This window comes from Tympanuchus pallidicinctus, unplaced genomic scaffold (assembly GCF_026119805.1).
Source record: "Tympanuchus pallidicinctus isolate F22 unplaced genomic scaffold, pur_lepc_1.0 scaffold1, whole genome shotgun sequence".
Taxonomy (NCBI): Eukaryota; Metazoa; Chordata; class Aves; order Galliformes; family Phasianidae; genus Tympanuchus; species Tympanuchus pallidicinctus.
This window is the reverse complement of record NW_026294618.1, coordinates 43,304,203-43,331,761: the sequence shown is the minus strand read 5'-3', so window position 1 is coordinate 43,331,761 and position 27,559 is coordinate 43,304,203. Positions and strand designations below refer to the sequence as shown.

The following is a 27,559-nucleotide window of genomic DNA, read 5'->3' as shown; positions in this document are numbered from 1 at the left end:
TACTGGGGGTCTGCTTTGCTTGTTGACATTGAAGCTCTAGAATATCACTTCACCCCCTTTTACAGCTCTACTTCTTGTGTCATGGAAGAGCTGAGCTGTCCTCGTTCAGGAGACAGGAAGGGCAAGAGAGACAGACCATAAAACATCAGATAAATGTTATTCTGATTTCTGCTGGTTTTGCCTGGTTTTGATTGACCAAGCATTGCTTTACATTTCCATGCTCACTGAAACTCAGCTGTGCTTTGCAGAGAGGAGAGCCTCTGTTCTTAGCGTGGCACTACCAGGTAACCCCTGGTGCTTGCAGCAATAGAGAAGCAGTGGAAGGAAAGGTGAAAGAAAAGGAGAGGATAAGGTAGGGAGGAGAGAGCTGAGAGGGAAGTCAGCTCATGACTGAATTGTGGTGAAGCATGCACTGATCTGAACCTAAAGCCCAGCTATTCTCTGGAGGTTTTCATCCCTCTTAAGTGTCTACTTCATGAACCGTCTTTTCTGTTCTGAATTTTGTGACCACATTTGCTGAAGGAAGAACTTTGTGCAAGCCCTTCCAGCACATATGCGTTAAGGGATACGTGCATAGGTCAGTATCATCTAAACATAGTGTTCCATTATCTGCATTTGATATATATTTAAGCAGGTGTAACTTTTGATTGCATAAAATAGGTCACAAACCCGGAGTCTTGCTGAAATGTCTTTCACTCTGTACTCTTCTCAGCTCACTCTCCATGTTTGGCTGTGCTAGGCACTTTTCAGCAATACTGAGCAAAGGCAAAAGCTGGAAAATAATTTCAAAGCACAGAACAGATGTGCTAATTCCTAGAAGAAGTGTCACAGAGAAATTAACCGAAAACCTTGGAAACACTCCTTCTGGGCCTTCCCACACCCACTGTAGCACAGTTCAGTAAGCGTTCAGGCTGGGGTAAGGGCAGCTAAGATGGCTTCCTCTGCTTGGTGTGAACTGCTTCTGACAAGAACCAAGCCACAGAGGTGAAGTGTTTTTCCACCGCACAACCTGAATGCTTTCCAGGGTAATGTACGCATGCACTCGTGTAACATTGGACATTGTTACCAGACTGAAAATATACTCTGTTTCTCCTGGCAGCTCACTTAAATCTTCTGTTTTGTTGACTCCATGATCCTTTCATAACACACTGTTGGCTACAAACTCCGTGAGCAGCTGCCCACTCCCTTTGCCCATGAGACAACTGGGAACAACAACACAGGGTAAAGGTTGGTGTGATCAGCAAGTTCACAGTAGAATCTTGGATTAGCAGACCCTCATGTTTTTGTGAGGAAAGGAGAAAAACTGTGTTTTTAGTGAAAGAGGCTTGTATAATACATATGGGAAAAGTACATGGCAGCTGTATTTCTGCAAATTTGACGACGATCAAAATAGAACAGTAAATGCAAATAAACATCTAATGATACTGCACTGTTTGACAAAGAAAACATAAAAAAAGGAGTACAGGAGGCATTTGCTTGCCAACTTTAGACTTCTGTTTCTCCTGCACTCCTGGTAATATCCCTGACTTTTCAATGGGCTGTGGTCCTGCCCATGCCCTAGGTGCTGAGGCTTGTCTGCAGCTGTTCTTAGCTGAGAACTGTGGGTCGGTAACTCACAGCATGAAGGTGATTGCTTGAAGGTTGGCTTGAATGCCTTTGCATGTGCTGTTCCTTACTGGCATACTTTTTTCTAAAAGTTTTGCATGGTGACTTGTTTGTGGCTGTTCTTTTTTAAGAGCAGCATAAATGTCAAAAAGCTGGCATGCAGAGCAGTGGAATAGCAGGGCTGTAGGATGACTGGAGCCTGCACCTTTCTGTCATTCCTACACCCAGATGCCTTCTCAACTCGCCTTCTCTTAGAGAGGAATCTTGTGATTCTTCTGTAGTCAGACCTGGACTCCTGCCATCTATCCCATACATGCTGGTTGCTTATTGCCAGGCAGGCTTGTCTGTGCTTGAGGATTGTAGCGTTTCTCTCTTGGGAAACTTGTGGCCAGTAAGGCTTTCTTAAAACAAAGGATCATTTGTTGATATATACAGCAACAATTCAGAGGCAAGAACACTGAGCCAAAAATCTAAATGTATGTTTTGTTTTATGAGAGCGTCTGTCTTGTTATAAGGCAGAGCAGACGGTCGTGTTGTTTTTTTTCACTAGCAAGTGCCCTCACAGAAAGTTGGTCTGGTCTTAGGACCCCATAAATAGGACTGACATAACCCACATACATTCCTGTCCCTTCTGCCCCTGCTTTCTCCTCCCCTCCTGGAGGATTGTATAGACCAGAGAAAAAGGAATGTGATCACTTGTGGCTTCTGGTAGTTCATTAGCAAGGCTCTGAAATGACTGCTGTGTGCATACACCCAGGCCTATGGCTTCCTCACAAAGGAATGGCACTGATCATCTCTCTCTGGTGACTGACAGAACCCGAGGGAACAACATGGAGCTGTGACAGGGGAGAGTCAGGTTGAGTGTTGGGAAAAGTTTCTTCACCAGGGTGTGGTTGGAACAGGCTGCCCAGGGCAGTGGTCTGAACAAAACTCTCACACATACGGTCTGAGTTTTGGGAGGTCGTGCGTGGAGCCAGGAGCTGAACTCATGAATCCCTTCCAACTTGAGTTGTTCTGTGATTGTGTGTCACACACAGACCTACTGTACATGTGATACCAGGATGTATAGGCTGTGCCCAGTGAGCCGGGTGTGTTCTGCGTGCAGTGGAGTTACTTCTTGTGGCTTCTGTGTTCCCAAAGATTGTTGATCTACATCGTGTTTTCTTGGCTGCCTGGACTGTGCCTCCATCCCCATCCAGAAACACAATGCCTCTATCCAGTGACTTTATGTTGAGTCTCTTCTTAGGAAGCAGCTTGCCCCTGGCTTGTTTCTTCTTCCCTCTGTCTCTTAGAGAAAGGTTCACAGATGTGGAGACTGTCCAATTGATCTACGTGAAATAGGGCAAAGTCCATCACTCCTAATATATTTGCTGTGCAAGTTTATGTAGGGGATATCTTTCTTTCCTGTTCAGGTCAGCTCAGATGTGGTCAGACAATGAATTTTCATGGCTTGTATGAGACCTTTCTTTGAACCAGGACAGTGTACTGCCAGAAACAACCTGAAGTCTCAAGTGGCCCTGGTATATAACATTTCCTCCCAGTACTGTCTTGATTATATTTCAAGAACAGAACTAATGCAAGACAACCATTAAGAAAATGCCTGTGTAGGTGTGTAATGCTGTATTAGGCTTCCATAGCCCTGAGAAGGAATTTACTGTAGAAAACATGGCCTTTATATGTGAAAGAAAAGCAAGAATATGGATCATATTGCAATATGAATTCAGGAGATGTGGGTCTTTGTATATTTATTCTTACAGAGCAGAGAATCAGCCTCTGGGAAACAACATTCAGCAACATCACACACAATAGTTTTACTTTTTAAACATGTCAAATCACCAGTTCAACTCAGACCTAGTTCGCTGCTGGTCAGAAGTCATGGTATGACAATCAGATGGGTGCATGGCTGCTAACAAGAAGTTGTTGCTCTTTAGTGTTAACTGTCCTGGCCAGAACTGTGCCTTAGGGACTCTCTCATTTGTCACAGATGAACCGCAGAGGTAGGAACCTTCCTACCTTTGCGGTTCCTGGTGGGACAAGCTCTGAACCTCACCTGCTGGCTGCAGGCATTCGAGCACTTTGCCTTAGCAAAATGACTTCATACAAGCTCAAGCTGAAATCTAGCCAGGTTTCTAACTATCCTCGGGAGTTCTCACTTTATCCCAAGCCTGATGCTTGACCTGTCAGTCATTGCCAGTTCGAATTTCAGTGCAGGCCCCTGACTCTGGTTTCTCTGAGAGCCCCACGTCTAAGTCCACCCAAGTGATTTCTCCTGGACTCAGCTCAGTCTTGCTTTAACCACCATGCAGTGATCCCTCACAATTCTAATTCTAACTAACTTGTCCAAGCAATTCCCTATTAGCCACAGCTCTAGGAGTCAGTCCTGGCTGCTGTCCTAATCTGGGTTAGGCTCAGCCATTCCCACTTCAGAAGAGTGTGACAGTATGTCTATGTTTTTAAAGTCAAATTTGCAACTCTTATAAAGTTTATCTTCTAAAAGAGAAAATACATTTACATGAGTAATTGTAAATACTTAGGGCCAGCTCATTTTCTGGAATAAAGAAGTTAATGATTTTTGTGGTAGTTTATCCCATGAGGAGAAATTCTCAGCAAGATGATAAATACACTCCAATCATGAGAAATCTTCTCTGCTGTTGTTAGTAATACAGGCATGTCAGCAAACAAACCAGATTTGTTGCTAGTAGTTTAGGGTATAGACTTCAGTGAACATGGCTGCATCTTCACTGGCAGTGCAAGCTGCCAGTGCAAGACTGCACTGGCAGTGCAGTCCAGGCCTGTCGAAGTTTTCATTTGCTGTGCTGTCTTGCTGCCTTGGAAGCCCTGCTGAGTAGTTACACACTGGCAGATGTCACTCTGTGGAGAAATAGGGCAGGCATAGATTTGTAGCTTTACTGACAACATGAGGAGGTGTTTGAATGCTATTGCTTTGTATTTTGTATAACAGATCTATAAGCTCAAATGTCAACTATAAACACCGGAGCCCATCTTGAAGGACACCATCCCCATTTTAATACTCTTAGTAAAATTTGTACTTGCTTACTATTGTGTGTGGGCATTTGTATTTATTTACTTGTAATTGTGCTGTAATTCCTCTGACAGTTGAAAATGCTATAATGCTTTAATGATGGTTTGCAAAAGTGTTGATTTTACTATCAAAACCTAAGAGTGTTGTGTCTTTTGTGGTATGTCTGCTGTATGCACTTTGTGTGGTTGCAGCACACTTGAGTCTGAGGGGCTACACGTACAGTGCTGGCCTTTAAGACTTGTGAAGTATATCGTTTGAAATGCTGTACAGTAACTAGCCAGGGTGGTCCAACAGTAGTAGGTGGCCTTTTCTCTTACAATATAGCTTGTGGTTATTTTAAATTGATGACTGTTAACAAACAGTGGTTTTATAGCTAAGTTCCAATATGTGGTTAATTTATTAAAAAAAAAAACAAACCCTAAACTGAAAAACAACCACAAATAAAGACACTTCACTGTGTTTGAACAGAAAGTGTGTGAGAATTGGTTTCAAGACTGTTTTAACTTAGTTCCAATAGTAAATACGTATTGGAGAAGGTAAGTGGGTGAAGGAACTAGCAGCTCCAAGGTTTAAATGCCATCGTTGCGGGGAGCACTGCAAAGCTTAGCAAAGTCTGTGGCTTTGCTGAGATCCCAAGCAGCTCAGCTACAAGTACCAACTTGCCATGATTTTAGGACTGTCCTGCAGGGACCTGAAGGCATTGTTTGTGAGGGTTCTGGCTGAGGACAAGTAGAACATGAGCAGCAGTGTGCTTTGGCATCCCAAAGGGCTGACCATACCCTGGGGGCACCAGCCCTGCACTGCCACTGGGGGAGGAGAGGGCTTGTCCTGCTCTGCTCTGCTCTGTGTGTCCTCATCTCCAATGCTGGGTGTGGGTTGGGTGCCATGGTGTAAGAGGGGCATAAAGCACCACAGGGCGGTGGGCATGGAATGGGATGCATGGGGCAGTGGGCCCAGCCCTGAGTGCCGGAGTTCGAGGAGGATCTGGAGAATGGTTTGGAGATGTGGGTTCATTTTTGAGCGGTCCTGTGTGAAAGCTGGCAGTTAGACTTAAGGAGCCACGTGAGTCCCTTTCAACTCGGGATACTTTGTGATTCTGTAGTTCTCTGTGGCCAGTAGAAGAGGACTGAGGTGGCAGTGTATATTGGAGAGCAAAGAAGTGGTTCTGCATGCAGCTCAGTGACAGGCTGGGTTGTCTTGGGCACCCTGGGCAAGCTCCAAGCTCCACAGAACTCCAGGATCTACAGAGATATTGAAGCATTGCTGTGCTAAACAGAGGCACGCTATAACAAAGCACTCATCAGTAGTGTTTGGAAGCCTTCTGTGCCCACCCTGGGGTTCTTCAGAGTTACCACTTCTGATGAGAGCAGGGCAGGGATGGTCTTCAGGGGGCAGCTCCCTGCTGGGCCCACAGGGACCTGGAGAAACCATGGGTGGAGGATGATCTGTTTTTTTTAACTGCGGTAATTAGATAAATGATGTGGGATAGTCTTCTAGGATTATGTTATTTCATTTTGCACTTTTTTGCCAAGATAATGTTCTAAAGGAGTTGATAAATGCTGTGGTATTACTGTTCTTGGCTATGTATATTAAATATAGAGATAGAATCAATCGGTCTCGAGGAACTTAGAACCTTACAACATCAGGATAGGTCAGAGGATGCTAGGAGAATACAGCTTTACAGGCATAGGGATTTTTTTCCTAATAAAGGTCTGATGGTTTTCCCAAGGTCACAAAGTTAGACAAATACCACATATTATTTGGCTCACAGCTAGATGGGGAAACTGAAAACAAAATAACTGATTGAGGTGTATTAATAACTGATCTGAGGTGTATTAAGACACGTGCCTGAAAGTGCAAAGTGTCTGAAAGCCACAAAACAATTCCCCAAACTGCTCTTACTGATATAAGGGTCCCTGAATCTCTAGGAGTACTTCCCATATTTGTTTTGTACTGTTTCATTTGACTTTATCTTACTTTAACAATCAAACTCTAGAAAAATAGCTGAGGATCCAGATGTGTGTGGTGATGTGACATTCTTTCACTGCATTCTGTTCTCGTCATTTTTATTTTCTTAGGAAAAACACCGAATTTATTTAAGAAAGGAAAATCACTTAGGTTTTGGCTGTACTGTGGATATATGTGAGTTTAAGGGTTAATTCAATTCTAACTGTAACAAAGCATTTTCCAACTGCTGTTCTGCTTGTTTTTGCAAAGGCTCTGCAGAAGTAAGCTTTTTGTTTGTTGTACTTTAACATCAAAACAGTCAGGTATGAGCCTCATTTCAGAGTTCCAAGCAATTTTCCAGATCCACACCTGTGCCCCAGCAAGGGCAAAGATGATATCCAGTGAGGAGAACAACAACTGGGTTGTATACCTGTACGTGCTGCAGGTTTTTGCAGCAACTTCTTCATAGGACACTGAGACAGCATCTCCTGCATGCTCACTGTAACTTCACAACCTTGTAGCTCTGTGTTGCTTTGGTTGCACTCAATAAGCCAGGTTAATGCTCCAGTACTCCTAAAGTTTGTTGTTTATTTCCCCAGTGCTTGCCACTGTGTCTGATTCCTGTGAGAAGCTGTGAGTAAGCTGCGTTTCCCTGTTTTCTTTTCCATCTTCTTATGAGGCTTTGTTGGGGGTCAGATGCAGTTCTAAAGAAATAGGAAACAAATTCATATAGAGATGATTCAGCTGGCCTCCTCTTGCTTTGAAGGGGCACATTTGCACTGTGTGAAAGGTTTTGTTTGCAGTAGATTGCCCAGAGTGATAAGGCAATTTCTATCCATGTAGGACAGGCATTCCAGCAGCATCTTCACACAAACAGTGGTGAAGAACAGTCTGACAGCATTCCAAATAGTGTAGCAAATAAGGTATTGCATTATCTCCTTGCTCTTAATTGAAACAATTATAAGGACTTGGAGATACAGACAGTTCCCAAGGGTGAATTTTCACTCAACTGAGAAAGGGTGTTTGTCTCCTTACATTCTTCATCTCAGGGAGAAAGTGCCTGAGAAAGAACAAAATGAATCCCAGCTCCAAGTGTGTGAAGAGCCATGGGTGTTTCTGTGGCCTGGCCTGATAGTCTGGGGAGACCAGAGACATCTGTAGGCTAAACCAGTGCTGGACAGCTATGCATTTCATTTAAGAAAAGGAAAATTGTATAAACTCCAAATACACTCTTAAACTTAGGTAAAGTGTGTATGTGGGGCTGTTTAAATCTCAATGTTTATTTACTCCTGAGAGAGAGTGCAGGGTGGTTGGCAGCCTGCAGATACTCCATTTCCCAGAGAATGGCAATCTGCTGGACAACTGATCCCTTCTCTTTGCAGTCTCCATCCACTGGAAGATCAGAAGTTATCAGTGAGTTAGCAAGGTCAGTTCTGAAACCAGTTAACACAGACTTTCCATATGGGAGAGACGTGTCTGAGGGGTGGGATGTTAACCAGAGTATTCCTTTGTAATGCACAAGCCCTTGTCAGTAGAAGAACCCACATTTCTGATATGGAATATTCACAGCAAGCCAAACAACTCCTGTAGCTCAGTTGCTATTTATCAGCATCAGAGGAGCTGTATACATTCACAAAAAAAGAATAATCTAGTCAGGCATTCTTTCAATCTATTAAGCTTTAATCTGCCTATTTGGAGTAGTCTTAGAAATCATAAATCTGTTTTTGTCTTTGCCAAAGTGTGAATAATCTCAAGATCTCTACTTCTTGTAGCCCCATAAATTAAACCTCATACTTCTGCTACCTAATAATTGCAGAAGGGGAGGTAAAATTTGAGCAGAGTTTGAGGGGGAGGAAAAAAACAAAACAACGTGGTTTAGAGCTGAGAGCTGTAGCAATATTAAGCAAATGCAGAACAAGCTAAGTGACCAACCAGATAGTTCAGAGAACAGATAAAGCCACTGGAGTTGCTGGAGCCTGGCGAGTTGAAGTCAGACAGATGTGAGAGCAGCTCAGACATGACAACTGAGCCTTACAGCCTCTTCCAGCTCTGAGAGAAAAGAGGCTGCATCTTTGGGGGGCTGCAGTGGGCTAGGAACTGCTTCATTTGTAATTACTCAAAACCCCTTGATTAGTAGCACATAATTTGCCCTCCAGAACTGAAGATATTGCCTTGTAAGTAGTGAGCAGCATGTGAGTAAGAGCTATATACAGAAAAAAATTGCTTTTCAAAGAGGCATATGGTTACAAGAAGAGACAATATCATCTCTTAATATTGTAGCAGTTTTAGGCATTGCCAGCTTTGCAGTCCTAAAGACTATGAGATGGAACGCTTCTATGTGCGGCTCTGTACTTACCTCACAATGTGCCCCATTTTCAGTCCTTTTTCCTCCTAAACAACTTGTTTTTGTCCCTGCTGTACGAGTGTCAGGTGCGGTTCCATTCCTCAGAGCTGGTTCCTTTTGACACACAGAACAAGAATTTAGACTTAGGTATATCTATCACATATGGTTTACCCTCCTCCCTGGAGTTATGTACTGATCCTAATAATAGAGTACACTTTTTGAAGACTGACAGATCAGATTGTTAAGATTATATAAAAAGGAATGCTTTGAAATTCTGGTAATTTTTTCTTGACCCGTTGATGGAATGAGATATTCTTCTATTTAATTTAAATTCTTTCATCACTGCAATTAATGGTTTAATTGCTGCACCACCCCTGTTGTTATCATGAGAAACATTTTTGCTATTTTAGAAATAAGTGAATAACAAAGGGATAGAGGAGGTGAGAAGTTTGTTATGAAAAGGGCAGTGGCTGTGGACAGGCAGGAATGAGAAGAATCCACCAGGAAAGGTTCACAGCTGCTGGTGTGGGTCTGCTTAGTCACAGCTGAAGCACCTGGTGAACTCATCGGGGCACCAGCTTAGATGGGGCTGCTCCATCTCTTATGGCTGAAGAGATCGTTGCCCCCATGCTTTTATTCCTGCTGCTCTGCTAGCAGTCACTGTCCCCCAGGATGGTTGTTTGTGGTTAGGAGTGCCTAATCTCCACTAGTCAGATTGAGCTGAAACAATTGTAGAAATAAGAGTAATAGAACAGAAACAAACGGAACCAAATCTCTGCTAACAAATACCGGATGGCTTGCATGGACCGAATGCAGCACTGCGTCCTGCTCCCAGCAGGAGCTCTTAGGGGAAGAGTCCCCATAGGGAGCAGTGACCCTTCAGCAGGCGCAGCTGTGTGTGGGTCACAGCACCATCCGCAGCCTCCAGACAGCACGGGGCTCAAGGGCACTCAGCCTCAAATGCTGGCATTTAGATCCGTGCTGCTGAACTCACAGCATCTTGCCAAAGCGAGCACCACCGTGTGAAAAAATGCTATAGAGAGAAATGCATTTCTAAGAACACCTGGAGGTGTTCAAGGCCAGATTGGATGCGGACCTGGGCAGCCTGGTCTAGTATTAAATGAGGAGGTTGGCGGCCCTGCATGTGGCAGGGGGCTGGAGATTCATCATCCTTGAGGTCCCTTCCAACCCTGGCCATTCTGTGATTCTGTGAACTAAATCAAGTACCTCAGAGTACAAGGGAATCACCTGTTTTTATTTCTAAGTCTTTGAGGGGAAGAATCATCTGATCATCTTCAGAGATACTGATGTGATATCTGGGGCATTGCAGCAACAGGCATTTAAGTGCTCCTGCTTGGATAGCTTTTGTATGGAAAGAATGTAAGATGCTGGCTTGCCAGTTCTTCAGAGTTATCTGTTTGTGCTGAACTTTACTCCAAAAGACACTGTTAGGCTGAAATGGCACCACTCCCAAGTGACAGAGGGTAAGTGAAGACATGTATGCAGCATGAGGCTTCTCACATTTAACTGACTCCTTTTGGCTTCATTTCTGCATTTCTTTTGCTGTGGCGATAAGGAAAGGCTGCATTTCTGATGTCTTAACCTAGCGAGCACAGATGCTGAACGCCATCCTTTTACACAAGCAACTTTTATGAAAGCTTTATGTAAGTTTCCCTGCTTTAGGTGTTGTTTGCTTGAGGTGACTTCATAAGCGTATCTATCATATGGGCTTTGTTTCAAAGGAAACTTGGTATCACTGGAACAGGTTGCCTAAGGAGGTTGGATGCCCCATCCCTGGAGGCATTCAAGCCCGGGTTGAATATGGCTCTCAGGAGCCTGGTCTGGTGGTTGGTGACCCTGCGCATAACAGTGGGTTGAAACTCGATGATCATTGTGGTCCTTTTCAACCCAGGCCATTCTATGATCTATATTTTCATGTTAAAAAAAATGTTGTTTTTTTTCCTTCATGAGCATTCCACTGGATCTCTGTATACTTGCATACATACGTGGTCAAACATACTGAAGAATGGCTCATGAGCTCAAGTTATGCAAACTGTCCATAAATCTGTCCCATGTCCCCAGCTGCACGGAGTGCAACACTTGTCAGTCCCCAAGCAAGCCCTGTGCCAGTGCCCAGCTATATCCCTCCTGACACTGCCCAGGTCACGCAGGGTAGCCTTGAAAGGGAAGCCCTCTCAGTGTGCAGCTGCATAGCGATTTACAGATCAGCACGTGGCTTGGTTCTGTCCATTTCTTGATCTAGGAGACTTGCAATTTGGAAACAGATGTGCAAGCACTGTGAGGACGAAGCAGAGAAGGGTGCTGAGATGTTGCCGCAGGGACATACCTGGGCCTGAGCAGAGCTTGTGGACCCAGGGTCTATGGGTGAGCTTTTAAGAACACTCTTATTTGTTTGTGGCAGCTGCACGACTTCCTCTTCCCTTTGTGCATGCTTGTTCTGACATGTCCCTGCCCTCACCTATCCTGATGCAGAAAGCAAAGAACGTGGTAGAACTCTGCTGTAGAGTTGGCTGTTTGGTGGGAGAAAATGTCCCTGGGATGACAGTAGAGAAAAATCTGCATCTGTTGAGTCTCTGTGTGTGTGAACAGGTTTCCTCATGAATGTCCAGGCAGGGCAGTCAGCCACTGTGGGGAAACAGAAAAGCACTTCAGACTGCTGAGTGCTGCCCTTTATTTTGTTCTTCCAAGGATGTTAACAAACTCACTGAAGGGCATAACACTTCATCTAACATCCAGGAAGGTTTCTTAGGGCCAGGCATCTTCTTGCATTTCAACTTTTCAGGTAATGACTTTGTTTTTCAACAGCTTTCCTGAGCCCAAGCCAGCCCTCTGTCTGTGTAGCAGGGGGAGCCCATTCTGTGTCTCTCTGTTATGTTTTGGCCAGGAGTGAGAAAGTAGCCAGTGGGAATTAAAACCATGCTCTTCATCCGTTTGTTTTATTAGCTCACCAAATGGAACCTTCCTTGCCAGTATCACATTCTTTTTTCCCATGCTTCTGCTGAGCACTTTATGAAGTGCAAGTAGCTATAAAGCACACTTCACTTCTGGAGAAACTGAGCAGTGTACTGCCGAGTCTCTGTGCGTGGAGCTGTGACACTTGTACATCTCCAGGTAATTTAGCATAGCAGCAAAGCCTTCAGAGGCAGAACAGCCCTTTGCTCCACAGAGTAAACCTGCAGCTCAGACAGGTGGTGGTATTTGGGAAAGAAAAAATCAAGAAAAAATGGCTTTGCTTGGAAGGGACCTCAAAGATCATCCAGCTGCCACCCCTCAGCAGCCCAGGACCCCATCCAATCTGGCCTTGAGCACCTCCAGGGATGGGGCACCCACAGCTTCTCTGGGCAGCTGTGCCAGTGCCTCACCACCTTCTGAGTGAGGAATTTCTTCCTAACATATAACCCAAGTCTCCCCTCTTTCAGTTTAAATCCATTCCCCCTTGTCCTATCACTGTGTACCTGGGTAAAAAGTCAGTCCCCTTCCTGTTTGTAAATTCCTTTCAAGTACTGGAAGGCTGCAATGAGGCCTCCCTAGAGCAGATTTAACACTAAAACTGTGCAGAATCAGTGCGTTGAGCCACATTGGTGCTTTCAGTACCATCCTCAGTATTTTCTGTATTTGGTTGCAAGATCTGTCCACCTGTAGCCACCTGTGAAGCTTTTCAGCCTTCAATTTTATACTTTACAGAAGTGTAAAGTTCAGAATTGTGGAATTCCCCCACTTTGCTGCTGCACCACAGCTTGTGAAGGCTTGGGATTGGCTCTGTGGCAATGCCAATCACAGGAAGAAGCCTTTCTCCCCTAGATGTGTACTTTCAGGGGTACCCACCAAACCACTCCATCATTTTACTTTAATTCCAAATATGTGATAGAAAACGGTTTGGCAGAATTTGCCTCTATATCAAAGACTGCTTTGAGAGATTAAAAAATGCTGGGGTCTGCTTCAGAGACTCATCATAGAATCATAGAACGGCCTGGGTTGAAAAGGACCACAATGATCATCAAGTTTCAACCCCCTGCTATGTGCAGGGTCGGCAACCACCAGACCAGGCTGCCCAGAGCCACATCCAGCCTGGCCTTGAGTGCCTCCAGGGATGGGGCATCCACAGCCTCCTTGGGCAACCTGTCACCGCCGTGTGTGAATGGGTGTCACGGAGCCCCAGGCCTGCGAGGTAGGAGCCGGCAGCGCCGGGTGTCGACCAGAGGCACGGAGCGCTGCAAACAAAGGCCGAATGTTTTGCTGACGGCATTGCAAAACGTCTGTTTGCCCAGAGCTGCCGCGATCTCGGGATCGGGCGCCGGGCCAGATCTGTTCAGCAGCGTGCTTTGTACACAGCTACCTGCAAAGCTGGGCCTCCTGCACCTTCGCCCTTTAAAAGGTGGGGACCCCCTGCTAAACGAGGGAAGGAGCTGCGGTGGTCTAAGAAAGGACGAGCAGCCCAGCCGCTGCCCGCACAGCGCCGGGGACTTTGAGGAGGCACGCGGAGCGGGTGCGGGGTCGTGTCGGCGGGGCGGGCCGGGGCGGGCCGGGGTTGCCCCGCCCGGCGAGGAGGGCGGCCCGGCTGCGGCGGGCCGTGCGGCAGAGCCGAGCGGGGCTGTGCGGAGCGCGGTGAGGCCCGGCCCGAGGAGCCGGCATGAGGGTGGGCAGGCCGGGCCCCCAGCGGCAGGTAGGGAGTGGGGAGGGGACGTGGCCTCGGGTTTCTCGAGATGAGCTCGTTGCAGGCGTAACTAGGCTGGGCGACAGCGTCGTTTCGGGGAAGGAATAAGCGCTCCTTCGAGCCCGGTTTGGGAAATCCTTCGTTTCCGCACGTCGGGGCTTTTATTCTAGCATACTCCGAATGCAGGCAACTGCTGCCTGCGCTGCCCCGTGCAGAGGCGCCTCGGAGCACCGGCTGCTCGGCTTCGGCATCGCGCGGCCGTGACCGCCTCGGTTAAACTTGCTTTCTTCTGCGCCTCGCACGTAGCGCCGGCTTCATCGGTGCTCGCGGCGGGGAGGTGGCGGACCTTCCTTCCGAGTCTGCCCTTTCGGCACCGGCACCGGGCCGGAGGGTCGGTGCCGCGGTCTCTGGGGCCGTGTCCGTGCATGTGCGGGCATGTCTGCTGCCGGGGCGGGCACGGGGCGGGCCGCTGCACCGCTTTCTGCCGTCGTAGCGACCGCGATGCGCTCCGGGGATGTGGCCGCCGCGGATGCTTTGAGTGTAGGTAGTGAACAGAATAGGACAAACCAGCGGTTCTGTCTAGCCCCGTCTTTAGAAACGATGTAGGTGTTAAGGAATATTTTCTTCTCTCTTAGAAAGAGAAGAAGTTACGGTCTTTAATCCATACTCTTTGTTTCCGGATCTGTTTATTTCCCAAAGCCACTCGTCTGTGAGGGGGGGAGCCGCCGGGACTGCCGTATTCGCGCGACCGAAAGTGCGGCTTTCAAGCCGAGCGCCTGTCAGCCCGGAGGTGATGAACGTAGAGGGAGATCGAAACAGCAGCTTATCCTTAGAAGTGAGGGAAACTCCAGGTCCGCGCCACTGCGGCGGCTCGCGGAGGGGGCAGCGAGGGCTGAAGAGTGCCGCCTTCTGCCTGAAGGGCAGTGCCGGCTTGTGGAGCCTTGGAGATGATTCCCTGCTCCTTGAGGATGTCAGGGAGGTGCAGCGTCAGGTACTGGTTGCTGACTGTAGGTGAGGAGAGCGGGGTGACTCACAGTGTTAGTCCAGGGCAGCCTGAACGTCGTGTGTCCTGATTAGCACTGAAAATTTGCACTTCGGTGGCCATCGTCTCACCCCTCCAACCAAGTAGTTGGGTTTTGGGAGAGGTTTTGTGACAGAAGGAAGGGCCTCGGTTGCTGGGAGCCATAGATGGGGAAGGGGTGGGAGCTGAGATAGTGTTTTAGGCTTAGCTGTGGGGCAGCAGCTGTGCCCGTTCCAAGAGCCCAGCATCCCTGCTTCTGTGTTTCAGGATGAAATGTCTGTTCAAAAGTGACACTTCTTTTGGAGACGTTCAGAACCAAAGCTGATGATGTTCTGTTACCAACAGTGCTGAGGCACATTGTTCTTCAAGTATTAAATACACCCTTTAAGCATTTGCCATTCAGTTTTCCATCTCATGACTTTGACTTGCCTTAAATTTACAGCACTTAGCAGTGCTGTTCCTGACAAGATACTTCAAAAATTTCCCTGAAAATGGGCTCAATTCACAGTCTTAAAGATACAGAAAAGCTGTAAGTAAAGGGGATGCCCTTGGGTAAGTTGCCTTCTGAGCACAAGTGTGCACACTGTGCAGAGTTCTGGCATTGCGGAGTTGGATGTAAGAAGTGAGCCAGATAGGTGACAGAGAAGGGAAGCATGGTGAGTAAGAGGGAAGCATGGTGCAGTTTGCAATTTGTCTCGTTACTTCTCCATCTCCCCTCAGAAGTGCTGTGTCTTGGTGTGAATTTGCATAGAACACACATCTTCTGGCTGAGAAGTCTGAGCAGGCACAGTCTGCTGGTTAGGAAGTCATCCTGCAGCTCAAGAGAGCTCGGCTCGAGCCATCGGGCTCCCTGTAGCAGCCTCACCCAAACACCTTGCCTTTCTGTTTCTCTTTTTTTTTGTTTTCTAAATAGGAGATCATTCACGTGCCTTATCTCACAGAAATGTTGCATGAATAAAATAGGTGAGATGCACAGATATGGCAGTGATGATGGATGTGGAGATTCAGAAATGTCAAGCATCCAGCGTACGTGGTTCCTGTGGAAATACAAACAGTAGCAATACAGAGATGTGAACTGCATCACATAAGCTGCCAGGGGTGGCTTTTCTCTGATTTCTGAGGTGATCTCTTCTGGCCTCATAGCATTTTTACAGCCGAAGTTTCACTTCCCTCCAGAGGTGCCACTTTGGTGTGCAACCAGATGGCCCGGAACAACATCAAAGTCACTTACGCTTTTGTAATAAGCAGAATAGTGGTTGTTTGCTCAGCCTTACTTGGTTGGGTGCTTTTGGGGTTGCGTCTTCATGGGAAGATTTGGGTGCTGCACCCTGCCTAGGCCACAGTGTGCCTGGGAAGGGGGGGGCTGGGAATGGTGCTCCTTGGGATGAACATGTTTAGAAGAGCAGCTGTGAAGTGTGGGAATGCAGTATAACTAAGGGGAGAGCCTCTAGGAGCGCTCAGAGTTACTGCTGTGCTGCTGCTATTGTATGGAGATGCTGGGATGCTCGGAGCACTTGGAGGTGCCTGGTGTTTCACAAGTGTGGGAAGAGCATGGCTAAATGCTGATTCTGCATGTGAAAGTAGTGGAAAATGGTTTCTGAAAGGTCTGCTGTAGGAAGAGGTTGCCCAAGGAGGTTGTGGATGCCCCATTCCTGGAGGCATTCAAGGCCAGGCTGGATGTGACTCTGGGCAGCCTGGTCTGGTGGTTGCCGACCCTGCACACAGCAGGGGGTTGAAACTTGATGATCATTGTGGTCCTTTTCAACCCAGGCCATTCTATGATTCTATGACTGACTGTTTTCAGAAGACTTCTAATGGGCAAGATCTTGTACACCCTATGGCTGTGGCAGCAAAATGCCCTGTATCAAGAGGTATAGTTCTGCTCTCAGCACTCAAGGAAGAAAGATTTTTCACCTCTGTTTTGCTGGTTGGAAACTGAGGCAGTGAGCTGTGCAGCATTCACATATCCTTTGCCACATCCCTTCCAGAATGGAAGTGTGGGTCAGCGCTTCCTGAGAGCTGAGCTGGTGCCAGGATCTGTGGACCAGAGAGAAAGCAAGACGGCTTCCTCAGCCCCCCCAGAAAGCACAGTGTCATCCTGTGGAGGTTGGGGGGGGGGCTTTCACTTCAACCTTCCTGATGGAGCTGTCACATGCAGCGTAATCGTTGTAGTTTGGCCTCTTCTCTGGGACAGAAGAGGAGCAAAATGCAGTTGTCAGGAATCAAATTTCAAGGTATTCCTTTTGGAGTGCTGAAGCTGGCAGATGCTGCAGCCCACCTGCTCAATGGCAGCGTGTGCACAGATGTCTCCTTCAAGTCCGCGTGTGAGATATCCCTGATTTGCTGGTACCATAGCAGCTGGGAGAAGGAGCTGTACCATTCTGCAGAGAGGACATTCTAAATGCCATTCCACAGGGACAAGTGGCCTTGCCAGCAGATCAGTAAAAGCAGTTTGTGAATGTCAGGACCCTGAGGAGGAAAACTTCCTCACAGGCCTCGCAATCCCATGGAAAGGTGAGGAGGTCGCAGTAGGAGCTGCTTGTGGTCTCCATTTATCCCAGTGGGACTGGAGAAGTGAGGGCACCTGGCTGGGGGACACTGCAGTCCAATAGGCTTTGGCAGCTCTGACGTGGATATGCACTGGTGTTTGTGAGCTTTTGGAAGATTAAAAACTTAGGGGAAAGTTCAGGGGACAGTAACTGATTAATAACATCTCTGCTCGTGCAAATAGAAACCTCAGCTAAAGAGAGAAAAAAATGCAACAGTGAGTGAGACTGGGATTGCTTGTTTCTAATAGCCTTTATCTACGTGGGGAAAATGCAGCAAAGCTTGAAGCTGGATGTGGCAGGCAGCTTTTGGGGGCTCTGTTTGCACAAAGCCTGGAAGAGCTGTGGGTGCTCTGCTGTGCCCAGAGTGCCCCAGTGCCACACGTGGGTCCAGCCCCAGCTGGGAGCAGGATGGGGCCACGGCAGCATGCAGGGAACAACCCCTTCCTCTGCTAGCAGCCACTTATCACAAAAAGAAAGCTGATGGAAACACAGATCGGGTACTTTTGGCAGTTTAGGACCTGTTTGAGGTTGGGGAAAAAGCGATCTGACGAGGGTTACAGCTGTTTGGTTTCCTGACAGATGCACAGCACCGCACTCGTTCTGTATCAGTGGCACAACCGCACAGCGGCCGGCTGTGTACTGAACAGCTTGTCCTGGACACCCTGCCAAAAATGCTCTGTGCAACTTTGCTGTGAACCAGGTTGGAGCATGTGTGCATATGTATATTTGTGTATGTTTTCTGCAGCTGACAGGGCCTTTGTTGTTGTACTTCTCTGTTGCCGGAGTGGGACTGTGCACTGTAAACAAGTGCGCTACTTATAAAGCACTTGGAGGAAAATAATCAGCATTTGTACAAGTGGTACCAGTAAAAGTTCCCATGGCAGAGGACCCAAAGTACCCAAATAAGCTCTGCTCTGAATGACATATTCCTTTCTTTCTTGCAACCGCAGCTAAAAGCTGTTTATAACCGAATGCTGAGATGGTGTGTTTTTCTTTTCTAGGAACTCGGCATAAGAATTCCTAGACCACTGGGACACGGACCAAGCAGATTCATCCCAGAGAAGGAGGTGCGGTGGTGTTTTCAAGTACACAGTGAACTTTATGCTTTTAAGGAACACTCTTTTAGTAGTAACCCACACTTGGTTTCAGGACAGCTGCTGAACTGCAGAACATTTTCACTTGTGTTCACATTCAGTCCTGGTGAGATTTTGGCCACGGTTCTGATATGCAAAAGCAGTGAGCCCTGGAATGGTTACAAAACATCCTGTTCTGCTGTCTAGCAGTAGAGAAACCCAATACTGTTCTGGGGAGGAGTGTCTGTTTCCTTGTGAATGTCTGGATGCAGTTTCCTACTGGTCCACGAGGTGCCTGCCCTTCTGCTCTGGGGTTAGTTTTTCTGGAGCTGCCACTGCCATTCCGTCTGTCAGACTGCGAAGTGCTGTGGCTGAGCATTTCTGGTGCTTCTCGTCAGCTGGTAGGAGGATTTGGAGCAGAGGAAAAGTTGGTGATATGCCTGTGGTTTTCTGGGAATTCTTGAGCCTTAAACTTCAGTCTCCTTTATTTCTCCCTCGTTGTCCTAGCTAGCTTCTTGTTTCCTTCTTTTCTCCTCTCAGTGAAATTTTTTCTTCTCAGCTAGCTTGCTATTTTTGTAGAAAGCTCAGATGAATTTGGGGCATTTGGGAAAGAGACGGTGAGGGTTAGAAATGAGAAGTTTGGCACTAGAGAAAGCAAAAAAGGCAAAAGTCTCCCTTTGCTGGTGGTATGAATGTTTGGGATTTTGTGTGCCCGGCTGTATGCGTGCTGATTTAATGCTATTAACAGCTGTCTCATGTCATTCCTTTCACCGGGGCTCTGGGTGCTGTGGCAGTACATTTGTTCAGTGTTTTCCTGGCGCTCCTGAGACAACACTGCTAATTGCTCTTTCTGTTAAATCAGACCGTTCAAGTGGGAAGCGAAGACGCCATGATGCACACGCTGTTCGCGGACTCTTTCGCTACGCTGGGCCGATTGGACAACGTTACCTTGGTGATGGTTTTCCACCCACAGTATCTGGAAAGCTTTCTGAAAACTCAGCACTACCTGCTGCAGATGGACGGCCCGCTCCCTCTTCATTACCGGCACTACATCGGGATAATGGTACGCCGGGGCACACGGCAGCAAGCACAGGAGGCCGCTGGGGCAGTTATCTCTCATCTCTTTTACTAGCAGTTCTTAATGTGTTTTGCACTTTCTAGTTGCTGAGGCATTTCGGTAGAAGCTGAGGGGAAGAACAGAGTAGGTTTGTTCCTGTTTGCTGTATAAATTGTTTTGTAAGACCGGTACTTGATGTTCTTGATGTTCAGAGCTTCAGTGCGAATGCGAGGAAGCAAAAAAATGTTATAAAAATATAAACAGTTGCTTATTTTTGGTTTCCTTAGTATCTCAGAAACTGGTTTTCAAGACAGCTTTTTTGTGTGCATGGTCCATCAGATGCACCTCCCTCTGACATCGTGGTCCCATCCTCTGTTTACGAATCTGTTCTGAGAAAGTTATCTGCCCAAAGTGATTGAATTTTTCATTTCCAGTCTGACAGCACAGTGGCCTTCAGCTGCTGAAATTACATTAAAGATTTGGGCTGCAGCTTAATTTGAGGGGAAGAGCATTACTGCTTGAAAAGATGACACTTTGCTGCAAAGCTACCCTTTAGTTGTTCTTGCTGTGTGTGCTTTTAAACCTGCTTTTGTTCTAGCTGGCAAAGATTCATCTAGAAGCACTGTTGTTTCCTCCACTCTGGAGCCCACTGTGCAGTATGGCAGTGCAGTGAGTCTGTGCTTGTACTTCTCCCTGGGTGTAGGCATGTTGCACCTGTGGCCAGCATCATTAGAGTGTATACAAATGAGGAATATTTATACTCTCCTTTTTTCTTTTTTTAACTCAATCTTTGAACACTGCAAGTCTTATTCTTGAGTATTTGGAGGAAATGATGACTTACAGGAATTGTCGTAAGTGCAAACTTACTATGTTTTCTTTATCAGAATCATGTTTTCCCTTCCAGGCTGCAGCCAGACATCAGTGCTCTTACCTTGTTAACCTCCATGTGAATGACTTCCTGCATGTTGGTGGAGACCCCAAATGGTTGAACGGTCTGGAAAATGCACCGCAAAAACTGCAGAATTTGGGAGAACTGAACAAAATGTTGGCTCACCGACCCTGGCTCATCACCAAGGAGCACATCGAGGTAAATTTTTCAGCAAGTAATGCGAACGTATGCTTGTTTTTCAGCCAGACAGGGTGAGGGGTGTGCTGTCCTGACAGTGGCTGCTAGAGCAGCTTTCCTTCTCTGCCCTTCCCTTTCCCCCTAACACAGAGGAGGCAGGTGCTGGTGCTTGCTGAGTGCTGCCTGCCAGGTGCAGAGCAGGGGCATGACAGCAGGCTGGGGGTAGGATGCACGCTCTGCCAGGAGGCCCCAAAACTCCCACACTTTCCTGCCTGAAGGGGAAGTAGGGGTTTGAAGCTTCTTACCAAATGTAGAGCATTCCACCTACAAGGACGAGATGGAGGGAGGCCAGCCCTGGTGCTAGGCTTTAACACTGCTGGTTTGCCAGGAGTTGCCAGGGTTTTCCAAGTCTCCAAGGACCAGCAGAAGAAATATGCAATTCTTGTGGTTGCCTTTTCATTAGAGGTGTGAGATTTCAACACAATTTGGCCTGGCTTTGGTGCAAACCATATGGTGCTAAATAGAAACTGCAGCGGTTTCAGTAGCTGTTTGGGGGCTGGAGAGGGGAGAGAAGTCATCTGAGTGTGGCTTAACACCAGGTCACTTGCAGCTGGGACACAGCATGCTAGCAGCAGCAGAGAGTTTAGAAGCAACTGTGGATGTAGGAAAAATAATTCTAGCGGGCAAAGAAATGTGTTGATAAATTGCATGAAGGTGGAGTCACCTGAACCCTTTTTTAAAGTTCGTGCTTTTGTCTTGCGTTATTTTGAAAGCAACTTTTGAAGACAGAAGAGAACAGCTGGTCCCTGGCAGAGCTGATCCACGCCGTCGTTCTGCTGACACACTACCACTCCCTTGCTTCCTTCACGTTTGGCTGCGGAATCAGCCCAGAGATCGACTGCGAAGGCGGTCACACCTTCAGGCCACCTTCTGTCAGCAACTACTGCTTGTGTGATATCACAAATGGCTACCACGGGGTGGATGACATTCATGCCAGCCCAGCTGCAAGTATTCCGGTAAGTGTCTGTCTGAACAAACAATCTCTTCCAGTAGCAGTAGTTTCTTTGTGAACCAAACACACCGAGGATGCCTTTCTGTTCAGTGGGAGTGGGATGGCTTAGCCTAATCTAGATGAAGAGCAACCAGTTGAAAAGAGACATTTAGGAGGTGCTGAAATGACGCTATGGGAAGCCACCGAAGGAAGAGACGGAGATACAATCTCTGTTGTCTGCTCTTTGTGTCTCATCTGTTCGCCTAACTGAGTGACTGCTGCTGACCTCAGCTAGACTGCGATGCACGGCCTGAGCAGCCATGACCAGAAGTGCTTTTTTTTTTTCCACGTGCACAGTGGAAAGTTGGCTCTTCCTTCGAGTGCAGCGTTTGATGCCTTGAGGTGTTTGTGATGCATCACGCACCAGATCTTTCACCATTTTCTGACCCTGTATCTAAAACAGGGCTTCCTGCCTGCGGCATTGTGCTCACTGATGTGTGCTTGCTTCCAGTTGGTGAGAAGCATGATGTGAGTGCACTGATAACATATTTTCAGCATGGGTTCCTTGCGGGGTGAGACTTGACTGTAATCGTGCAGATGGCATTCAGATTTTGTCTGATGAGCTTGCTGGTTTTCTGAAGGAGCGAGTTGACTGCAAAAGGCAAAGAGGAAATGGGGAAAACAGTATGAATTGAAGATAGCTTCATCTTGCTCTTTACAGGTGGATTTTTACAGAATCAGATATTGAATTAATGGTATAATGTGGTGGTGACAAAACAACTCTTGTGAAATAAGATTATGTCCTGCCTTTGAGACTTCATTGCATATGCATTTACACTCACTCTAACTGTTCTTTTCAATGTTTTCTTCAATATGTGAGCAGGGGAGGAGAAAAAGTAACAGTTGGGCAGTAAATTGTGGTTACTTCCTCTATCGGAATTTCTGTTACAGCCCCTCGTTTTTCAGTTGTTAGACATTTAGATTAAGAGAAATTATTTCAATTTTAGTACAACCGCCTGTTTCAAAAAGCTGTGACTCTTAAAATCTACCAAAAATACCAGGGATCTGACAGAAAAGGTGATGACTAAATGTGAACTCTTAAGTCAATACAGATTTCTCTCAAGAGCTGGTTTCCTAGAGAAATCAGTATTTAGAGATGTAAATGAAGGACACAACTGCTTAAATTTTCTGGCTTGATGATTTCTGCCATACTTGTCAGTTTTTGTTACACAAAGAAATGAAATGTTTGTGTCTCTTTTTCAAGACTACAGAGTCTGTCTGTGAAGTTGAAGCTCTTATGGAGAAAATGAAGCAACTGCAGGAGTGCAGAGATGAAGAGGAAGCCAGCCAGGAGGAGATGGCTACACGTTTTGAAAGAGAGAAGAGAGAAAGCATGTTTGTGTGTTCTTCAGGTAGTGCAGATGTAGTGTGTATACATGTTTTTAGTGTTGCAAATTGCTTGAAGACATACATACCATTGCAGAGGGAAAAAAGCCTTTAGATGTCACAAACACTGCACCATTACATTGAAGGGATTGAGACTGGGAGCACCTGGTTTTGTTTTGCGAATGCTTTAAAAAAACAAAAAACAAAGTAGTGCCAGGTTTGATGATATGTACACAAAAGAAGGGAGAAAAAGAGTCTGTAAGAAAGAATCTGGATGTTTTTCAAGGAGCTTCCTCTAAGGAGGCATGGGTGCAGTCATACTAAGCCGTACCAAATATTTTTAATCTGGGTAGTCTGGTGAAACTGTATTACTGTTAAAAACCATAAAAACTGCCATTTGTCTGTAATAGTTCCAATTGTGGTTTGTTGTTAGTGAAATTGTGTGGAATTCTGTTTGAAATTAACAGAAGATGAAGAATCGGCACCAACAAGAGACGTGTCTCGTCACTTTGAGGACACCAGCTATGGTTACAAGGACTTCTCCAGACACGGGATGCACGTGCCCACCTTCCGAGCTCAGGTAAGCAGGATGGAGCTGCTCGCAGGACGCTTCAAGTGCTCTCTGCTTGGTGTGCCACACACCACACCCAGAAATCGCTGTGCTGCACTTTACTGCCCCTGGGTGAGAAGGCGAGCAAGTGAACAAAAGCACCAGACCTTCACAAGTTCACGTCTGCATTTGTTCTTATTCTAAGGATTACTCTTGGGAAGACCACGGCTATTCCTTGGTTAATCGTCTTTACCCAGATGTGGGACAGCTACTTGATGAGAAGTTTCACATTGCTTATAATCTGACTTACAACACAATGGCCATGCACAAAGATGTGGATACCTCAATGCTAAGACGAGCTATTTGGAACTATATTCATTGTATGTTTGGAATAAGGTCAGTTTTATTCCTTTCTTTTACGTATGTCACATGTCCTACCACTGGCTTTTTTTTGTTTCGTTTTGTTTTTCACTGAAGCAGAACTCTTATTAAGCAAATACGTGCATGTTTGGTTGCTTTTTTTGGTTTTTGTTTTCTTTTTAAACTTTGAATAGTGGTACAAATTATACAACAGTTGATTTTTCTCATAGGAAGCTACAAAAGAGCGTAAGTGAAATAACTGCTTCTTGAAAATGAAAGTGTTTCTTTCAATTCCGAACAGATACGATGATTATGACTATGGTGAAATTAATCAGTTGTTGGACCGCAGCTTTAAAGTTTATATCAAGACCGTGGTTTGCACTCCTGAAAAGACCACAAAAAGAATGTATGATAGCTTCTGGAGGCAGTTTGAACACTCTGAGAAGGTACCGTTCGTGTGCGTTCTGAAGGGCAGGGGTGGGAGATCTGTTAGCCTTGCTAGCAGCACACACACCCAGCCAGCATGTGGCTAATGCTGGTACTGGGCTTCTGCTTGCATTCAGGAAATAGCCCTCCCCAGACTGAAATAATTTTCATGCTGAATGTTTGCTAGATAATAGTTTAACTCCTCGTGAAAATAGTTGAGATACCCAGTTGTAATAGGGGTACTATAAATGATGGTTTAAGGGTGGAAGGAAAATAGTTCATATGTTGGTTTTTGGTTTTTTTTTGTTAGACTTACTTACAAGCTTTCAAGCACATAAACCCTTCTTTAAAGCCCATACTTCGCATCTCCGTGCCCAAACCCAAAGCCTGTAAATGTACGTGTGCCTGCGGGCACTCGGCAGCTGTTCCCACCATCCTTGTGGAAGCAATGCCAGGGAAGCCAGGCACAGCCATTACAGCCAGAGCAGTCAGCCAAACATTTCTCATCCCCCCCCACCACATGGTTCTTCATCTCCCCTCCACAGAAGCACAGTGCTTACACTGAGAGATGGGCTGGGCAACCCAACTTGTTGCCTCTGGTAGCAGCCGGGAGCCGCTCCCTCAGCAGAGGCAATAGTTGTACGGCATGTTAAGATTTCCCACCCGTGCTTCACTGCTGCTTCCCCACTCCCTCATTGTCCAGGCGATAATTACCTGTGTGTAATTAGCTGTGTGTTTCTCTCTCTGACCCACAGGGGCAAACGACCTTACCACCTCTTCCTTTGCTAACAACCCCCTCCGCTCCACAGGTACCAACCACCCTTTTGCCTTCAACTAATTAACTAAATCAAGCTAAACTTCCACAGTTGTTTCCAAGCTGCACGTAGTCAGCTACTGCTGAAGGGCTTCTGTGCTTGAAAGCTTGTCTGGTTTTTTCCCAGCTAAAGCAGTTGGCCTGCTACAGGTTACCCAGCTCTTCTTACCACCCTGGCCCTACTTGAACGCCCCTGTGCTCTGCTGCTGCGTTGTGCTGCAGCAGTGGAGCACCTCTTAAATCTTTCCTCCCGCGGCAAGCTTTACTGATAGAACTAATTTAGTTTTCTGGGTAGCTGAAGCACGCAAAGCTCTCCCCCACTGCTAAGGCAAAAGCTAATCTGAAAACCACAGCCCCACAGGCTTCCTCTTACTGAAGTACGTTTCTGTGAGCACTGTGCTGAAGAGTGACTCCTTTTCCTTTTGAAAGGTCCATGTAAATTTGCTTCTGGTAGAAGCTCGGATGCAAGCCGAACTACTTTATGCTCTGAGAGCTATTACTCGCTATATGACCTGATGTCTCCGGCTGCCTGTCGACGCTGGAATGTTGAGCAGCTGCAGTATGGCAGAGGAAGATACGAAGCCTCAGGACCAATGGTAGCTATAAATTAAGATGCCCGTTGTGCCATAACTCCCTTAGTTTCAGCTCTTTCCATGTTTGGAACGTCACCGCTGCCAAGGGGCACTGAACGCTTGGCGGTTGAAAAGACGGGGCTGTGCCGAAGTGCTGCCCCATGGGGGCGGTTTGGCTTCAGCCAGCACGGGGCGCTCTATGGACTTGTGGCAATATCGCAAACCACAGCTATGTAGATCTTGTCAGGCAAACGCAACAGGAGTTGGAGCGTGAAAAGAAGTGGGACTTGGTAACATTTACTTTCCCTACGAGAATAATTTTAGGAAATCTTGATGCTGCTATTTGTGCTGGTGGAGCAAACAGAGAGGCTGTTCCAGCTGAGCTCAAAGTGAAAGCGAGCACTGCTATTGTCTGAGCCTTTATTGTGCGTGGTTTCCAAAAAGCCTTGTTATTTAGATGTATTTTTAATCAGAACTAAACCTCCTCTGTCCACACTGATGATTTGAAAGATAGCAGTCAATTTTCTCAAATAGTATAGCCTTAAAATGCTGTAGGACATTCGTTCGGCGTTATTTGGTGAGCTCCAAAGTGCAATGGAAAGAAGAGGACGTGGTCCGTAGAGCTCTGTACAGATCTGACCACGTCTGGTGTCACTCAGCCCCTCGTCTGGCTTCTTCAGGGTGAGCTGCTCCCTGCTCAGGGGCTGTGATAAGGGATGGGAATGTTGTTCGAGGCTGCCAAACAGTCCTACTGCGTTACATGCCCAACGCTGGTCTTACTGATTTTTTTGCAGTTGCTTAAATAACTAGGCTAAAAACCATCTATTTTTAGTAAATCAAAACATGATTAAAATGCTGACATTTAATATACAGTGGTTTTGGAGAACACATGAATACTTTTGTATGAGTGTGAATTGCTTTTTAAATATGTCAGTATTATTGGTATTTTTTAAATAAAGATAACAACTTTTTCCTCCTGGTGTTTTTCTGTGGTTTAAGTTTGCATTTCTGCTCTTACTGGTTTACACGCTCGCTCTGTTAAAGACAGGTTTTAAATGCTTGAAACAGTAACTGAGCAAAGGTACTGAAAGTCCATGACTTTTCCAACAGGAGGGAGGTAAAGTTTAAAAAATGAAGTTCTTCACTCTACTGGGAAGACCTGTCATCAATCTGCCCCCTATCCTCCCTCATTCTTTCCCTTAGTTCTCTACCTGCTATTCAGGCTTACTCTGCTGTATGGGGTTTTCTTTTTCCTCACAGGTTTATCTTATAGCTGGACAGCGTGTCCAAAAGGACACTGGGAGAGAGAGTTTCAAAGGCCTCACTGAAAGACACAGAGTTGTGACAAACAGCTTTGGACGCATTCCTGCAGCTGGCTGTGATGGGGTTCTAGTAACCTCACGTGTCAAAACTTACAGTAGTAGGGCAGGAAATAAATGGATGTACCCAGTCCCACCAGTAGAACTGAGCTAGCTCAAACTGGTTTTTGCTGCTGCAGGACACTGACAACAGTTTTAGGCTTGTAGTCCAAGAAGCTAAAACATTTTAAATGATATAGGGGAGAAAGATTAATAAACTGTCAAAAATCGTGACTAACAGGAAGCATCTGTTATTTCCTCTTAACTAAAAATACAGGATTTCTGATGTTCCAAAAACAGTGCAAAACTTTCCTGTCTAAAAAATCACAAAACCAAGCTAAGCCTAAAGACGTACAAAAAAAAACAACCAACAAAAAGTGTCTTCCCACTTTGGAAATTGATTTTCTGCAGCATCTGTTGCTCCTGGTGCTCATTTGTCAGCTCACAGGTAGACATATAGTCCTCCACAAAGCCTCACCTGTCCATTTCCAGCATGAAATCTCCAGCCACAAGCTGGCATATGCAGGCACCCTCTTCCTTTTCAAAGAGCAAACTGTGTGTGCAAAGCGCTTCTTCCTGCCACATTTTCAAACAGTGCTCACAGCCAATCCTAACTACACACAGAGCTGCTTACCAGAGAGTAAGGGTCTGAAAACATTTAGGCTTTCCCATGAAAGCCTCAGATTGAGGAATCTGAGGTCCTAAGAACAAGAGGAGCAAGG

General features: G+C 46.3%; 1 protein-coding gene across 5 annotated transcripts in view; it reads left to right on the top strand.

Annotated features, from left to right (window-relative positions):
- Positions 1 to 26,455, top strand: part of SESN1 (sestrin 1) — a 73,401-nt gene extending 46,946 nt beyond the window's left edge. For 2 of the 5 annotated variants that reach the window (XM_052696885.1, XM_052696903.1), the window contains exons 2-11: positions 18,186 to 18,251; positions 19,120 to 19,320; positions 20,219 to 20,401; positions 21,154 to 21,396; positions 22,636 to 22,783; positions 23,225 to 23,337; positions 23,513 to 23,703; positions 23,969 to 24,113; positions 24,849 to 24,902; positions 25,337 to 26,455. In XM_052696885.1, coding sequence (XP_052552845.1) covers positions 18,186 to 18,251; positions 19,120 to 19,320; positions 20,219 to 20,401; positions 21,154 to 21,396; positions 22,636 to 22,783; positions 23,225 to 23,337; positions 23,513 to 23,703; positions 23,969 to 24,113; positions 24,849 to 24,902; positions 25,337 to 25,423 — 1,431 coding nt within the window. In that variant the 3' untranslated portion in view covers positions 25,424 to 26,455. Of the gene's footprint in view, positions 1 to 13,494; positions 13,624 to 18,185; positions 18,252 to 18,634; positions 18,659 to 19,119; positions 19,321 to 20,218; positions 20,402 to 21,153; positions 21,397 to 22,635; positions 22,784 to 23,224; positions 23,338 to 23,512; positions 23,704 to 23,968; positions 24,114 to 24,848; positions 24,903 to 25,336 lie in introns of those variants that run through there. The other 3 variants (XM_052696919.1, XM_052696914.1, XM_052696894.1) reach the window with 3 other exon arrangements.
- The last annotated feature ends 1,104 nt before the right edge of the window (positions 26,456 to 27,559 follow it).